The sequence below is a fragment of the Podarcis raffonei genome, chromosome 7 (assembly GCF_027172205.1).
Source record: "Podarcis raffonei isolate rPodRaf1 chromosome 7, rPodRaf1.pri, whole genome shotgun sequence".
Lineage (NCBI taxonomy): Eukaryota > Metazoa > Chordata > Lepidosauria > Squamata > Lacertidae > Podarcis > Podarcis raffonei.
In genome coordinates, this window is record NC_070608.1 from 79,178,861 (window position 1) to 79,196,110 (window position 17,250).

Sequence of the window (17,250 nt, forward strand, 5' to 3'; positions counted from 1 at the left end):
GCCATGCAGGTAGTGTTGACCCAGGGTTCCAGCATAGGTCAGCCAAGGGTGAACACCTGGATAAGCGGAAAGCCGGCAACGGGCTAACTCTGCCACCCAAATTTTCCCCTGGACTCAGGCACGGGCACAACCCCCTCTCAGGGGTTGACCAAACCATTGAGTCCCTGGATTCCTTTAACAGAATACCCTTCACTTAGGGATGGTGAGCGTGTTCTCCCATCCCCATCACCTGAACCAGAGCCTATTTGCAACCTTACAAGTTGTGATGATTTGCTACGCGGCAGGCGAAACCCAAATGGCAACAGCCAATCAGCCAAGTGGGGAAAATTCCTGCCGTGTCCATCCCAACGACAGATGACTGTATAGCAAGGTCAAGCGCAAAGCCCTAAAAGTAGGGAGAAGTAGGCAGGTGTTCCGAATGCACGCACCGAAAGAGGAAGCTCTGGGTCACATGCATGGTCATAAATAGGTCCCTCGAACCATTTGGACTGCATCCCATTGGCCAGATTGCACCCAGCTATGAGGGACCTACCAATCGGGTGTTGTGGCTGACCAATCGTACCCATCCACAACACAGGGTGCCGGTTTTCCATGTCTCACCGCAATACGTGCCCTCTTTAAGGGAGGACCCGATTTATTATCCACAGTGGTTCTAGGGGCTGTAGGGAGCCAGCCTTTGTATCTCTACACATCTGGAAGATTTTAGATTCTCTGTGTTTGAACGAACTGAGCCAGATACTGGTTGTTAACATTTTTTCAGGTAAGAATTCTGCAATGCCTGCTAAATGGCCTTCCAACCGCCTGAGCCTGTTAGTTCCCTTAAAGGTCACTGACTGAAGAGACACAAGCAGAGGCCGTCCAGTGAGTAGTCCCAAGACTGAAAGCTGCATCTTTACATTCCTGATACTCCTTCAGCTTTGAAGTCACTTTGAATTCATTTTGTTTTATAAATGTTTAAGCAAATAAAAGCTTGGAGGCTGAGATTCTGGCTGTTGTTAGGCTTGCTGAGAAGATAGAAGAACTTATTTGAGATCTTGGAGCAGTTTAAATGCTGCAGTCTTGTTACTGGACAAGCACCCACTTCATAGTCTCTTGGATAGCTGTTACCTTACCTTACCTTGTCATGTCTTGACCCTTTGAGGCTATTTAGTATACCACCTGGCATGAGGCAAGACTCTTATGAAGGCCACTGGTACCAATTAAAGTGGAAATCAAGAGGTCTCAGGATGAGCTGTAATATACAGACAAAGGTCAGCTTCCAGTTTTATATGTCAACTTCTCTAGCCTCCATCACAAATTCAGGGAAGAACAGCACTGAAAAGCTTGTACCTCTTTGATACAGTACAGGGAATTCTTGTAACTTCTGTTAGCAAACTTCTGTTAGCAGACACATGTTTCACTCACATACGTTTGAAGGGTCTTGTGTATTATTTAAGTTCTATTCTCCTCTTCAGGGACGCGGGTGGCGCTGTGGGTAAAAGCCTCAGCGCCTAGGGCTTGCCGATCGAAAGGTCGGCGGTTCGAATCCCCGCGGCGGGGTGCGCTCCCGTTGCTTGGTCCCAGCGCCTGCCAACCTAGCAGTTCGAAAGCACCCTCGGGTGCAAGTAGATAAATAGGGACCGCTTACTAGCGGGAAGGTAAACGGCGTTTCCGTGTGCGGCTCTGGCTCGCCAGATGCAGCTTTGTCACGCTGGCCACGTGACCCGGAAGTGTCTTCGGACAGCGCTGGCCCCCGGCCTCTTAAGTGAGATGGGCGCACAACCCTAGAGTCTGGCAAGACTGGCCCGTACGGGCAGGGGTACCTTTACCTTTACCTTATTCTCCTCTTCATCCCTAAGGAGCCATGGGCAGAAAACACAGAACGTCTTCCAAAAATAATTCTAATACAGATGCAAACTGGGGGGTGGGATCCTTATTTTAAACAAACAAACTTGTTGCAAGAGTTGGAAGGTACCCTGAGGGGTCATGTGATCCAACCCCCTGCAATGCAGGAATCTCAACACACAGTCGGTCTCCCATTGAAACCACATCAGACTTTCCTTAGCTTTTCAGACATGCTAGTACTGTAGTTTTATTGCTGCACCACTAGGACGACAACAGAGATGTATTAAGGCATTGGGACACTGGCAATAGTACATTTTCACAGAATTACCCAGTAGCTCTCACAGATCTCAAAATGGGGATAATGTTTACTGAATATGCACACATAATAAAAAAAATATGTGTGTTTAATACTGCCGTGAGATATGCACATCTTTTGTGGCAATGGGGAACAGTTCAGTAATTCTAACCAAGACTAAACTAACATATGCACAACATATGCAGAAGAAGCAAGCCCATGAGGCATAAAATGAGGAGGGGGGAGTAACAGAAGGGGTAGATAGAAAGCTGTGTGGGGTCTTGGAAGAAAGGCTTGCTCAGCACTGCTCAGAGAGGCACACTGATCTGCTCTTTTTGGGCTCCCATTGCAAGCTGGGCTTCAGACATGAGCGTTAAGGCGGCATGGGGTTTATTGCATTAGTTTTCCTCTTGATTTCTAACTTTCTTTCCACATGGCAGTACCTGTCGCATTATTGAACCATGGCTTTTGAACTGATGCACCAGCAAGTCACGCTAATTTTAAAATGGTGGGGAATGTGCCCAAATTTTGTCAACACAAGACATGGTTAAGAAGGGGCTACAAACTGATTCTTTTCCCCCCGGAAGCAAAAAAAAAAAAAAAGAAATTAGTGCAGAACATCGGGAATGCTGAATAAACTGCTGTTGGAATACAGCCACAGGCTTTGTAATATTGTGGATTTATGATGGTGTGGTGATTTTAACGGTTGAGAGGTGCCCTAAGTGATGTCGGTGTGGAAAGGTTCTTTTACACAACACTTACTGTAAATAAATAAGCTTCTATTAAGTGTTGGCTTGTTTTGTTTCGTACCTGATGCCTTACCCTGCGGCATTCATGTTTGGTACCCAGATCCAGAGGTACATTACTTGATCAAGCAAAGATGCTAACTATACACCATTTTGAGCATCTTTTTTGACGCATAACTCTGAGCTTAAGTGTAGATTTCTAAACACTGCTTCTAATACCACACCAATAGTAAGTAATTCCCTAAAACATTATTGTCACATATTCCTTCTCTGCTTTTGGCAGCCGGTGTGCTGTCATTTCCCCATAAGATTTCTATTAACTGTTGATTAGAGAGTCCCACTCCAATTTCTTCAGATGTTGTAACCAAATCTTGCTCAGTAATGTTGTGGAATAAGCTGTGGAACAGCTGGGAGGCTGTATTAGTAGGAACTTTGTATGGTCTTTTTTTTTTTTTTACTTTTGATAAATAAGATAAGTCACACTTAATGTAATACACTTTGTGCAGGCATGGTACTGGATTTTTTTCCTTCTAGCACTGGTGTATAGACAGGGAAATTGCAAATCTCAGTGTACACTTCTCATTCCACTCGAGTGCATAAACATTTCTTTTAAAAAATGAAGCATAAAAATCCTGCAACCCTATACACACCTACCTGGAAGTAAGCCCTATTGAACTCAATGGGACTTCTGTATAGGTTTGTTCTTTGGATCATATGAATTTATATTCCTTGTGATGAAAAGCATTGCTGCTTCTTATATGACCCCAGTTGTTAATTGCTTTGAGTTTCTTTGTCTCTAAGAAAATGTTAAGGGCTAAGCGGAAAGAGATGTGAGAAAATTAGTCATTCTTTGATGCATTTCATGAGTATTAGTGGATTTCTTGGGGAAAGATGACTACGACAATGAATTCTATTAATTGTTCAAATTGGAATTCAAATTTCAGTGAGGCTGCTGGTTTGTGGAAGAGATCTCATTACAACTTGAAGATACTGAATATGTACAAAAGTGAGACTTTATTTCTGTGCATTTATGAACATATAACATATTTATGAAAGAATGTGAAGGGCAAGTATTGCTTTTATTGAAACATGAATGAAACATTAATAGTGGGTTATTACTTGGCTGTGAGGTTGCCTGTGATCATTTCACTCTTGACTCTGTCGCAGAATCTCTGGTTGTAGTAAAGGCAGGTATGCTCCCTTGTTTTGTAAGTTATCTTTGGTAAATAAAGTTGAATATTGAATCAGTTGTTAGTGAGAAATGCCTACATTGGACTTCTATGAAGTTTGGGCAAGTAAATGTTCAGTTAGCATACACATATCAGTAATGGCAAGTATTTGCTGATTAGATTTTCAGCACGCACCGTATTTTTCGCTCTATAGGACACACCTTGTTTTAGAGGGGGAGAACAAGAAAAAAAATTCTCCCCCTCTCTGCTCAGCGCCCCTTCAGTGAAGCGGCAGGAGAAACGGAGCCCCTTCCATTTCTCCTCCCGCTTGATTGACCCCTCTCGCTCTCCAGGCTTCAGCGAAAGCAATGCGAAGCCTCCGGAGCGCGGAGGGAGTGCTCCCTCTGCACTTCGGAGGCTTCGCGTTGCTATCGCTGAAGCCAAGGAGATTGCATTCACTCCATAGAAGAGTTTTGGATTTGAAGAAGAGTTTTGGATTTGATATCCCGCCTTTCACTCCCCTTCAGGAGTCTCAAAGCGGCTAACAATCTCCTTTCCCTTCCTCCCCCACAACAAAAACTCTGTGAGGTAAGTGGGGCTGAGAGACTTCAAAGAAGTATGACTGGCCCAAGGTCACCCAGCAGCTGCATGTGGAGGAGCGGAGACACGAACCCGGTTCCCCAGATTAGGTGACTACCGCTCTTAACCACTACACCACACTGGACCAAAGGGGACACATTTCCCCTTTATTTTTGGAGGGGAAAAAGTGCATCCTATAGAGCAAAAAATACAGTACATCTCTTATGGAAATATCACCAGCAAATGAAGTAACATTATCCAAATGTTCGAGGTCTTAATTTGCAGCACGGTGCTTCTTGAGCTTTAATTTCTAACTTTCTCAATATTCACTCTAATTTCCTGCAGCTAAGGTTGTCTGCTGTTGACCCAAGTTATATGAGCTGCTTCCTTATCAGTAGTAGCTACCCACTTATTGCCATAATGCTGCCGTTAACATCTTTAAAATTCCACCTGCTATTTTACATAACCTTTGAAGAGATGTAGTTAATAGAAGAGCTTAACATTAAATTTTGAAGGAATGTGCAAGACCCATTGAAATCAGCAAATCCCTAGATGCAGCAGCCCTTACAATTGCTAATTCGAATAATTTGTCATGCTTCTTGTTTTAAAGTCAGTGAATTGGAATAACAATTCTGTGCACCTGTATATGTGTGTGTTAAAAGTCATTCACATAGAAACCAGTCTGTTAAGATGAACCCTTCTCTCTGACATGCAATATTCAATATTCAAGCAATATTTTGGGCAATTCAAATATGTTGTCTCCCACCTGTATCTAATAAATGTGCTGACTAGGGAGGATTTGACCATGTGATACATTTGATAATGTAGCTCTACTCTAAATTAATTCATCATGGTAGTTTATCTGCGAGTTGTAGGATTTGGTTACATTTTTAATAGCAATTTGAGGGTCCCAAACTCCAGCTGTTTCCTAAAACTGTTAATTCCTACTTTCGTAACATCTCCCTTGGCCAGCTCCAATCAGTCAATCGCTTAATTGTACTACAAAAGGTTGAGAAAGTCAAAAACAGCCAGGTATTATGTATATCAGTTCCTTTGAATATTGGGCCATATGAAGCTAAGATTCTTAGCAAAATTCGTCATGAGAATGACGAGATAGGTTGGAACAGAATTTGACCTACCTCCGTTCAGTGCATCTGAGCTCCACTTTTCATATCTCATAAGAGTTGTCGTGTCTGTTGTGTGATTTGATTGTTTGCCTGGAAGAAACTCAGTGCCAAACTACATGTGACAGTAAACAAGTCATTAGGAACTCCATCATCTTAAAAAGTAGCAGAGTAGCAGATCAGTTTTTGTTAGGACCTCAGCATGAAATGAGAAGAAGTTTAACTCTTTTCTCTCTTCCTGCGATCCCATCCAAAATCACCAGCACCTGCTACTAGTGCCAAGGAGGAACCTAATGACTTCTTGAGCATCCCCTGTAGTTAAAGTTTGCTAGTTTTGCCACTTTGAGAAGGTGGGACTAAGGCGGAAATAGTCTGACCATTCAGCTCCCAGGAGTAAGAGACAGGTATCCAATGGAAGCAGATTTTGGGGAGGGAGGGCGGGGATTTTCTGGCACCTCACCTTAAGGTGGTGCTACACAGAATGGTTGGATCCAAATGGGAGAAATGAAGGTGGAAATGTTCCCTAATATGAGAGAGGATGTTTCAGCCACCTGCCTTGCACAAGACCATTTTCTCTTGGGAACGACTTTCCTATACATTTTCTTAACACCTTCTATCGTTTTAGGGCAGGCAAGTTCATTATGGGCTCAAATCAGCAATTGGCTCTTAAGCAGCTAAGGAGCTGAAACGGGAGTTCTGATATAGATTAAAAGCCCTAACGAAAAGTTGGGACGACCAGGTTAAATATGGACCACGGCACAGGCAAGTATGATTATTCATCTTGCCTGGGGAAGAAGGTCCTTCCTGCTGTGCTGCTTTTGCAAGATAAGAGCAGTTTACCCTTTTTAGGCTCATCATTGCTCACTGGCACCATTCAGGAGACAGAAGACTCAGCTTTTAAAATCTTGTGGTTTAGAGTGCCAGGCTCCTCTGCATCTCTATTAACAATGGTAAATACTTGCACCGTTTTGCACCCTGTAATTCTGTACTGTAGCTTCCTTCTGTATGCCTAGGCATACCCGAAAGATGGTTAGGATATACAAAACTCTACGTGACTTGGGGCCAGCATCTGAAAGACCACAGGTTAGCCCAGGTTTTCCAATCCACTGAAGAGGCTCTTCTTCCTCTTACGCCAACATCTGAAGTGCATTTGGCAGGAACTTCAGAAAAGATCTCAGTGGCTGATCTCATTCTCCAAAACTCCTTGCCAAAGGATTGCCAGCTTGCCCTATCTCTAATGACCTACCAGCAGGCAGAGTCCATTGCTTTTTAACTAGCTTCACTTTCATATTTTTTTAAATCGTGTTTGTTCTTGTTTTATTATTGTTATCTGTCTTCAGCACCATTTGGGGAGAGTCAGGAGGTAAACACTTTTGGAAAAGTTTTTAGAAGCCATTTTGAACGACGGAGTTGCACCACTAATGCTACTAGTTAGTATCAGAATAAACAAATTTTCACTGTCCATTCCATTATAAAATATTCCATATAAGAGTGTTTTCTTTTTCCCCTTTCCCCCTTTTTTGTACATGCAGACCTTTGCAATTTTTTCCCTGGGTATTCACATTTCTTGCATTCAGTGGATTGCTCTAGAAGAGGGAAGAGTGGAAGCAGGAAAATAGTGGAATCCATGAACAGCCTTAGGTGGCTACAACAACATCCTGTGGGTGACTGTCCTGGTTTTCCACCAAAAAGCCTCCCTTTCTGAGAGCCCTGTCACAGCTTAGCAAATCAGCAGCCTCATTAACACTCTGTGGTTTTGGCAGTCAGAACAATGGCAGGTAGCCAGACTCCAAATCCAGCTAGGCTCTGGAGAAGGAATGTCAGGAATCCATCAAATTAACTGTGGAGATCTGCCTGGGCAGGAGATCAATAGAGAAGTTGTAGACAATGCTGACAAGTCAACTATTTCATTGTCCTCTATAATGATGGGCAAAAGCAGGGGCAGGGCCATTCTCTGTAATCGGCATCCTTTCTCCCTTTTTCATGCACACTATAGCATTCTGAAGAAGGTGTATCACTTTACATGAAAGAGATAGTGATTTATGGTGTAGTCACATATTCTCAAACTTAGGCAGGATAAGCACAGGCGTTTGCGGTGTTAAATGTAGTTTTGATTCCATTTCCTCATTTTTAATCCATTAGTAATGACTGAGTGTAGTAAACCTGTCATCCATTAACCAAAGAAAATGTGCAATTCTGATTTACATGTATCGGTGAGAGAGCACATGCTAATGGAAAATCTCTAAGGTACTGTTTTCCCCATTTGTTGTTGTATTTAAAACACACACACACACACACACACACACACACACACACACACACACACACACCAAAAAACTTCTCCATGGAAAATACATTGATGAAATTGCTGATATTCTGTGCATCTTTCTGAGCCACTTACTAGTAATTAGAACTAAGAGAAACTGGTGTGAAACTTCAAAGCACTGTGTGTGGCGCTTTCCAAGCATAAATTGGCATAAGAAGCTTAAGGTATTCAAGCATAAATGGCAATGCAAAACAAACAAAAAAACCCAATCCTTTGTAGGAAAGGCCACATTGCCTTTCAGCAACCCGAAACAGACACAAAAGGAGCTGGCCACTTTTCAGTGGTTCCAGAGCCAAATTCAATTTACACGAGTCTGATGATTTAAATTTTAGTGGGTTGATATATGCAGATTAAGGGGACACGGGTGGCGCTGTGGGTAAAAGCCTCAGCGCCTAGGGCTTGCCGATCGAAAGGTCGGCGGTTCGAATCCCCGCGGTGGGGTGCGTTCCCGCTGCTTGGTCCCAGCGCCTGCCAACCTAGCAGTTCGAAAGCACCCCCGGGTGCAAGTAGATAAATAGGGACCGCTTACTAGCGGGAAGGTAAACGGCGTTTCCGTGTGCGGCTCTGGCTCGCCAGAGCAGCGATGTCACGCTGGCCACGTGACCCGGAAGTGTCTCCGGACAGCACTGGCCCCCGGCCTCTTGAGTGAGATGGGTGCACAACCCTAGAGTCTGTGAAGACTGGCCCGTATGGGCAGGGGTACCTTTACCTTTATATGCAGATTGGCTGTGAGTGGAAGAGTAAGGTAAGAAAGGGACTCGGTTCTTTCGAAGTCATGGCGAATCCTGAAGTTATCTGGTACAGAAGAGAGAGCAGTGCAGAGTTAGCAAGATTTCAGGTGAGAGCCACTGGAGCCATTAAAAGTCAATCCTTCTGATGGTGCCAGATAATTTATCCCAGTGCCATTATATGCTATGTAGTTTTCCAGACCTTGAAGTAGATCTTTTTTTGAGTCGAGAACAATGGGTTAAAGGGAAAATACCTTCAGTGCAGAATATTTAAAATCAAAGTGACATACTCCCTTTCATTTCTTGAGTAATTTGAGAGAAATGTGTGATTACCATATGTATGCTTGGTCATGTATTGACTTGGTTTGGAAAATAAACATTGAGATTCAGTTTAGTAGCTTTGTAGTAGTAACTAATGCAGGGAATCGTCATTCTGTCCCTAACCACATCCAAATCTCTCAGCTATCATTCCCATATCCTGGGAACTTTTAAATCATGAAAGTGCATTTAAAGGATTTTTGTAGCACCCCACACATGCACTTGCTCACACACCCCATAGCCGCAGGATTAAATTAATATTCCTGTACCCGTACATTTTTTGCTGCCAAGGGGTAAAACAGTTTAGAGGCTGTATTAAAAAAAAAGTTCCTAAAAATAATGTGGAACTACATGAAATGTGTAGTTTTACCCTTGCAGTCAGAGCCAGGACACTATTTGGTATAAAAGTGTTTTATTTCTAAGTGATACTAGTTAGTGAAGAAAGGTTTGTGGTGGGAAAGGGACCATAAAGTGTTTTATGGAACTTTCTATTTTTTTTAAAAAAAATGCAATTCAACTAAAATTGAACATGATCATTGAAGCTAAACAAACCCAAGAAAAATGAGGCTTGCTCAACGTTTGCAGGAGACCTGACCCCTAAAATGCAGAATATGGGTTTCAGTCAAGATGGGCCTCATCTGGTATCATTTTCACATAACCATGAATTATGGTACGCTGTACAGTACCAAGTGGATTTTGAGATTTGGTTGATATAAAAAGTGTTCGGTGGGATTTATTGGCTTTCCCTTACATAAAAAAGAAAATGTACAGAATTATTTCTTATTTGACCTTGTTGGTTGTCTGAATATCCACTTGGTCTCTTTTTGGTTACCTGTTGTTTGACATTTAGTGAGATATTTTTATATCCCTTGGATACGGAAGAGCTTTGATCATGCTAGAAAAGCAGATTACAGCAGACTGATCTATAGGCTTCTTGGACATGTGTGCACATTGTCCTCCAATACATGCAAGAGTTTCTTTATCACTGCAACGTCTAAGGTAGTTCCGTGTGCATATTATTGGATCTGTGTGCGCACGTGCGCGCGCGTGCATGTACACACATGTGGTGGTGGTGGATTATATCCAACATTGCAGGGAAAAGGCAAGCTATGCTTGCTGGACTCTCCGCACATTAGACTTCGTTTAGACCTTGGGATCGCAGTCTAGAGTTTTGTTCTGTTCTGTCAATTTAGTGGTTTACTTAAAGTGACTTCTCCTCCAGCAAAGGACTGGTGCATTCAGTTTGTTGTGTTCAGGTTTTTACTCAATATTAAGTGTCTAGTTTCAGCTATTAAAACTGGACAGAAGACTTCTTTTCTATATATGTTGTACTTTTGAACATTATCTTCTTTCTGTCAACCTTACTGTCCAAACAATGGTCTGACACTGAACAAACCACATTGATAAAATCATCACAAATGTTACCTTTATTTCTGCTTATGACAGGTTTGCTTCTAGTACCTGTACAGTTAAATTCATAGCCACTGCAAAAATGGAAAGGTGAATAGTGTCTTAAACGTGGAGGACTCATTTGAAACCATATACTGTATATGTATTTTTGCCCCAATAAGTTAAAACGATGCAAAAAAGCTCAATTGCCTTATTTGTTTAAAATATAACAACACTCGTTACAACTAATTTTAATTGCAACTATTATATTAGAAGTGCACATTCGTCTCTTAATGACTGATTGAACCCGTGTATTTGTTTTTTTTCTGCTAACTTCCACAATTCTGTTCCTCTCCAGATCTTTCATGAACCCTTTTACCTGGATGAAGGTTGCCTCCAATAAGATTTCAAATACGCATTCAAATGTGTATGTACTTGAATGATTGATTCATTTCTAACACATTTTTAAGAGGTCAGGTTGCAATAGGATCCCACCTGCACAGTGCATCACATCCCAATTGACGTACGCATGTAGGCCTACTTTTTTTACTACATATTAATTGACCCAACTGTACTGATATACTCCTTCCTCAAGTAGTTCAAAGCACGGTAAAAATACTTTAAAAATAATGCTAAGACCCAAAGGGTTGTATGCGTTGCACACAGTGAAGCTTTTCAGGCTCCCTTTCATCACAGTAACTCCTTGCATGCACACACCAATTTTTATTTTTATTTCTTAAGATCAGGAACTTATCTGGGGTGGCAGCTCTGGAGTATTAGGGGTTGGGTGCTGAAACACCTGATCTTTTCTTTCTAATTTTATACAAACAGAAAGGGAAAAAAGCATTAGACAATGTAAGCTCTGCCAAGCTACGACCAAAAGCCTTGTTTAAGCAGTACAATTTTCACTTGTCTGCAGAAGCTTTAGTAATAATGTCCTGCAATTTATGTAGGACTGTTGTAATGTCAACAAGTATTCTGGTTTGTTTTAAAGTTTTGATTTCTAAACCCTAGAGGTTTAAAACTGTGGATATAAATATATGCAGGATTTGGTAATTGAAGAACTTTTTTCTTCAAAGGGCATAATCATTTGGCACTATATGGAGCACTGATTTTTTTTTAAAGAGAATTCATTTGTGTATGCTTGCAAATTATTACAACATTTGTGCTTTTCACGCTGTGTATGTTGTATTCCAAGGTCCAGTATCATTTATCATGTTAAATTTTAAAATATGTGATACAAAAAAATGTTTTTTTAAAAAAGCTTCTGGAATGATTGGCAGTATTTCTTTATTTATTCAGTAGTATAAATGGCATGGCACTTTACAGAGGTAAAACACAGGTAGTATAAGTTTAGATAAAAGGGAGGACAGTCTGGGATTGAGGAGGAAAGAAATTCTGTTGCATACAATGTATTTGTATATGGAAATTCTATTTGATAAATATCTCCCAAGTCTGTCAAGTACAAGAAGGACCTCCTATGGAAAGGATGGCTTGTGAGCCATTGAGCCATTTACAAGGCCAAAATGACACAAACCTATCCGAGCTGGATTGCCTAAAGAAAAGAAAATGAAAAGAGAAAGGGTGGGGGAATGGATTTGTGAATCTGCAATCTAAAGCACATTTTACGATGGACTGCAAGTTGTGGCACTGAGGAGGTGGTAACCAAATACCACCTAGTATCACACCGTAAATGCTTCTGTGATTATTTATTTGTTTATTTCTGTAATAAGCAACAGCTACAGAAGAGTGAGCCAAGCTGGACTGTGGACACTTTCATCCTATGGTATTTAGGTGTAGTCTTTACATTGGGACATTGGTGGGGTCAAATGTTTAAAGTCCTCCCACACCACAGATACAAAGTAGTGTCTACTTTTGTTCCTGGACTTCTTTGTTTGTGGAAAGCGACACACAAATCAAATAAAGAACTGTTTTTCTTTTAAAAACCTCACATAGGCTAAACTTTACTGAGGGCCTATCTGCAAGAAAATCTAGTTGGCCCATCCATCCATCTAGTTGGCCCAAGTGCCAAATCTAGTTGGCACTTGGTTAACAGGCTATTCAGGTAAGCAGTGGGGTCATGAATGACATAACATCTGCCCAACATAGTTGCTTACCCAAAAGGTTTTAGAACTTGCTAAACGTGCTTTTAGATGTGGTCTCTGATTTTCAGTTCTGATTGAAATAAATAGTTTTCTGCAAGTCACTTATCAGGTACACTTTTGTAGCAGCATCTCTGAAATATTTTACAACTAGATTGTTTCTTTTCCTCGTACTGATTGCACTAGGATAGCGTATGTCACCTTGTTTTGGGATGTACTTTGATTGTAGCAACACTAATGACTTCATTAATTTCAACACAGCCACATGAAGGTCGAATTAATCTCATTTACTAAGAACTCTTAGTTCTTGTGGTTCAGCCTCAATTATGAATTTGTTTGAGATTTTAGATCATTTTTAAAAAATGGTGTGTGGGTTTGGTTTAGTTTTTTTTAAAGGGAATACTGAAATTTACCAAACAGAAAACAACCCTGAAGCATCTCTGCCTTCTTGCTTCTAGTCTGATTTGTAATGTAAAGATATACATAATTAGTTGTCTTGACAGAGTAATTCAATAAGACAGTGATATAATAAAACTGTTTCGTATTCAAAGAGAAAAAAATCACTGATTGCTTAGACCTGTCAAACTGAAGAACAGATTAATATTACATGCTGTTGAACAGGGACAGATGATGGAGACAGGAGTTTGTATTCTACTATAACTCAATTTTTAGTGTGATATCTGGCTAGGATATAAACATATTCATATATTTCCAGGGCACTAACTGAAAGTAGTAGAATTTGTGTGTTAATTCCTAACTGGGAGTCATCAACCCAGTACCTACGGGCTTACAATGATGCCCTCAGGCAGGGCTTTCATTTTCATCTTTTTTTATAAAAAAACAAACCAATTATCTAATTGTCTTGGACTGGTTAGACACAAAGGAATGGTTGGAGGAACCAGATGGGGAACAATCAAGGGGAAAAGGCTCAGAGCCCATGCAGTGGTGGTAGAACATCAGTGAGTGGCCACAGAGAGAAGAGGGAGAAAACTGAGGAGGTGTCGGAAGCTGAAGGGTTAACAGGACTTAGTGCCTTGGGAGAGTCCGTGGCAGAAAGGAGTCAAGAATCAGAAGCTGAAGTAGGCGAGTGGGATGAGGAACACCAAGAGGCAGAGATGAGTCAAGCTGGTGAGGTAACTCCTGCTGCTGCTGCAACAAGCTCCCTTCTGCCCTAGTCTCCCAGAACCAGAAGAGGCATGAAAAGAGAGGAGCAAAGATGGGCTGCATGCAGGCGCAGTCTCTGATTGCTTGGAAGAAGCCCTGGAGAGGAGGAGATATAGGCGGCTCTGGGGAGGCAGGGACCTTTCGTTTCCTGGAGTAAGACCTGCAGGGCCTGAACTGCTGTGCTCATGAAGCATGAAACACTGTCTAGTCCATGAAGATTGTGCTTCACTAATAAAGAGTCAATCCCATCTTTGGACTGTGCGATTTACTGACTGGCCGGCTCCGTGATGCCAGTTATGAAGCAAAATACGTAAGTTCCCTTCTAAGCAATTTCTGTTAAGCGATCCAGCCTGGCTGCTCCCACCCATCAGTGTATTTAGCCAATGAGTAAAGTCAGAGCCGGAATTGATATGTGAGTTGTTCACTAGGCAGAAGGAACCCCCAGGGTCCTAAAGAGGTGCTGTTTCCGCCTCCCCATTTGCTGCTCTATTTGTTTCTGTTTCGCTGCCTGCCAGCCACATGGAGCAGTTGGCAGACAGCTACTTAAGAAGCTTTTAAAAAATGTGTGTGTTGTGGGAGGGGAAGAAGCGCAGAAACCACTCACATGCCTGCTGGACACATTGAACAGTTGGCAGGCAACTAACTGCTTGAGAAACACAGGAATCCTCCTGTTGCTGTTGCGTTTGTTTTGCACATGGAGTAGGAGCCGCCTGAGGGAGGCTTCAGTTGTTTATGGGTGTGTGAGAAAGAGGAGATTGCAACCTTTTCTTGTTTCTGTTGGGTGCCGGACAGCGGCGATTGCTCCAAAGTTGTTGCCGGGGGGGGCCCCGCAAATTTAGAGGCATCATAATTATTTTGGTGGTAATAATAATGCTCACTTTTGCTTGCTTATTCCCAATCTGTTGATGAGGGGCAGTACAGAGGCATCATCGCCAGTGTTGCTACCATCTTTTCCTTGATTGTTCCCATGTTGCTTTTCATCATGGGGGTTGGGGAACCATTTCAATGGCATCATTATTATCTTACTATACACACACACACACACACACACACCATCCTTTATCCGAAGATCACAGGGCTGATAGACAGCAGAGGTTGTTCTCAAGTTGTCTGGGGTGGGCAGAGTTCAGTGCAAAGAGAGAAACATTATTAATATCATCTCCTCAACATGCTCCCGATTTTAAGAAGCTGATAGATGGCATTCAGCCTCAAAAGTCTACATGAGTCTGGACCAGTAGTGTTCAACTACTACTTTGGTAAGGCTTTCTTTGTATTTTTCTGTGTATTTTCCTTGTATTTCTATTCCATGAAGATGAAGACGATAATAACAACTTGCCAGCCATCATGAATTAATTTTTATCTTCGACTATGCATGTTTATGGCTGGCTGTAGCAATTCAAAATTGTTCTTGGATTCAGCTATCTTTCTTTCTTTAGCTAATCAACAGCAGCACACCATCACCAGACAAGGTAACAACCAAGGCTTAACAGTCTCTGGGGGAAAAAGAAGATTTTTCAAACCACACACACACACACACACACACACACACACACAATGACTAGATTGTTCCATATCTGATCCATTTTACATTTCTGTCTCATTTCTTTTTCTGTTCTTTTGGAGGCAGCAGCCATTTTGCGTTAGCCTGCAAACCCAGGGGCAGCCATTTTCTGGCTGGTGCCCTCAGCAGCTTCTCAAAGTTCCCAATGTACCCCTAGTCTCCCCCAAAATTGGTGACCACTGTCCTGGATCCCTCATTTTAGCCTCATGCATGCATATATAGTAGCCAGAGTTTAGGGAGTAGTAGAAAGTTGCAGGATCACATGCATCTTTCCCTTTCTTTTGCAGATTTCTCTGCCCTACTCTTGCGGGGCAGTTATATGTAATTGTCACCAAGCCACCTAAGTACGTCCATAAATTCACTTGAACCAATCTGGTTAAAGTCAGCTTCTCATTTTCTCGTGGACTGGTGATGGCCAAATGTAATTTTGGTGCATTTTGATGCATTCAAAATTTGTTGGGTTTGTGAGGAGAAAGCTCACATGAATGGATACCCCCCCTTCTCTCTCTCTCTCTCTCTCTCTCTCTCTATATATATATATATATATATAATTTCAAAAGTATGCACATAGCAAGCTTAATATTGGGGAAAGCAGATTTATCGTAGCTTTTTCCCCCTCTATGGGATATTACTTTCCTATCTGTAAGAATTTTATTTTCCCCAGGAAGGGAGCATTCCACCATACAAGTGTCTACCTGGGTGTTGAGTATTACGACTGAAACATAAATTGACGTCTCCAAACTAGATTTGAAATGGGGAGAAATTATGCACAAGAGGAAAGCGTATGCACCATCTTGGACTCTAAGCTTGGCTAATTATATATCTGAATTTTTGGTTCATAAGTTAAATTCCCAATAATTTTAGAGCCCTTGAAGTCAAAAAGATTCCACGTAAGAATTGCTGGCCAGATCAAATCACCATTCTAACAATCAGTGTTGTCCAATAGTTTTATTTATTTATTTAGTAGACAGATATTATTCTGGACTCTACCTTGATGGTGAGCCAAACTACTAGGTCATATAATCGTTTAGAATTTATTCTAATTTCTTCATCTCTGACACAAAATTAGTGATGCTTTCCCTGATGAAGGGTAGCCTGAGATTTTAAAAATGCACTGAGTATGCACTGAGTTTTTAAAATGTATTTAGAACCATCTTTGTAAACTACTTGATGCAATTGCTGTTATGATGGTATGGCCTTTTTCAGCATATTATATGGTTGGCTTGTTAGCATAGCTGTTCAGTTGTGCACAATGTGCTAGTCAAGAGCCATTGTTAGTACTGATTTATAATCCTGTAAATAGTACCACTAAAAAGTTATAATCAAACAGTTGCTGGTACCAGTAAACTCTACTCAGGTAGTGTTTAACCTGAATTTTTCAAATAATTAACCAGTTTGTAAAAATGGCCTTCTCAGTAAGTGAGAGGATTCACAAAAATAAATGATATTTGTTTTTCCTCTCATTGCAGTATTAGAAAGAAAGTAGGGTTTTGCTTTTGTTTTGTTTTTAAAAAAGGAAAGGCCATATAATGCAGAGTAGAACATTTTGTTAATTTTTAGCAAAGAAGACTGGTTTATCAGTTCACCGGTTTATTATGAGTACATGTGTCTAGCAGCAAATTATGTTGTGCTCTATAATACCATTTATAATTAAATGTGTACTGAGTGACCATGAACAATTCATTATTTATATCTCACTCTTAAATTTTTGGGTGCCATTTGATTTAGGCGTTCTCTGAATTTTGTAGCAGCTTCATTTTGTACTTCTTGTTCTAGTAAGAATTATAACTACACCCACGTCCCACTAGTAGAATGCTTGTTGTCTGAAATTTCAGTTATCTGAAAACAAAGAATCATACCTGAACCTCACCACACAATTTGCTGATTCAAATATCCAAACAGCCAGAATTTGTCCACTGCCTTAC

The 17,250-nt window shown here is 41.3% G+C and overlaps 1 protein-coding gene across 11 annotated transcripts in view; it reads left to right on the plus strand.

Moving 5' to 3' along the window:
* The window catches only part of CTNND2 (catenin delta 2), a 515,372-nt gene that overhangs the window by 331,579 nt on the left and 166,543 nt on the right, over nucleotides 1-17,250 (plus strand). For 7 of the 11 annotated variants that reach the window (XR_008331611.1, XM_053397153.1, XM_053397157.1 and 4 more), the window contains one exon: nucleotides 10,857-10,925. The exons of the other annotated variants lie outside the window; for them this stretch is intronic. Coding sequence is in view for 6 of the 7 variants with exons in the window: in XM_053397153.1 (XP_053253128.1) it covers nucleotides 10,857-10,925 (69 nt within the window). In the remaining variant the exon portion in view is untranslated. The remainder of the gene's footprint in view (nucleotides 1-10,856; nucleotides 10,926-17,250) is intronic. 11 annotated transcript variants of the gene reach the window in all.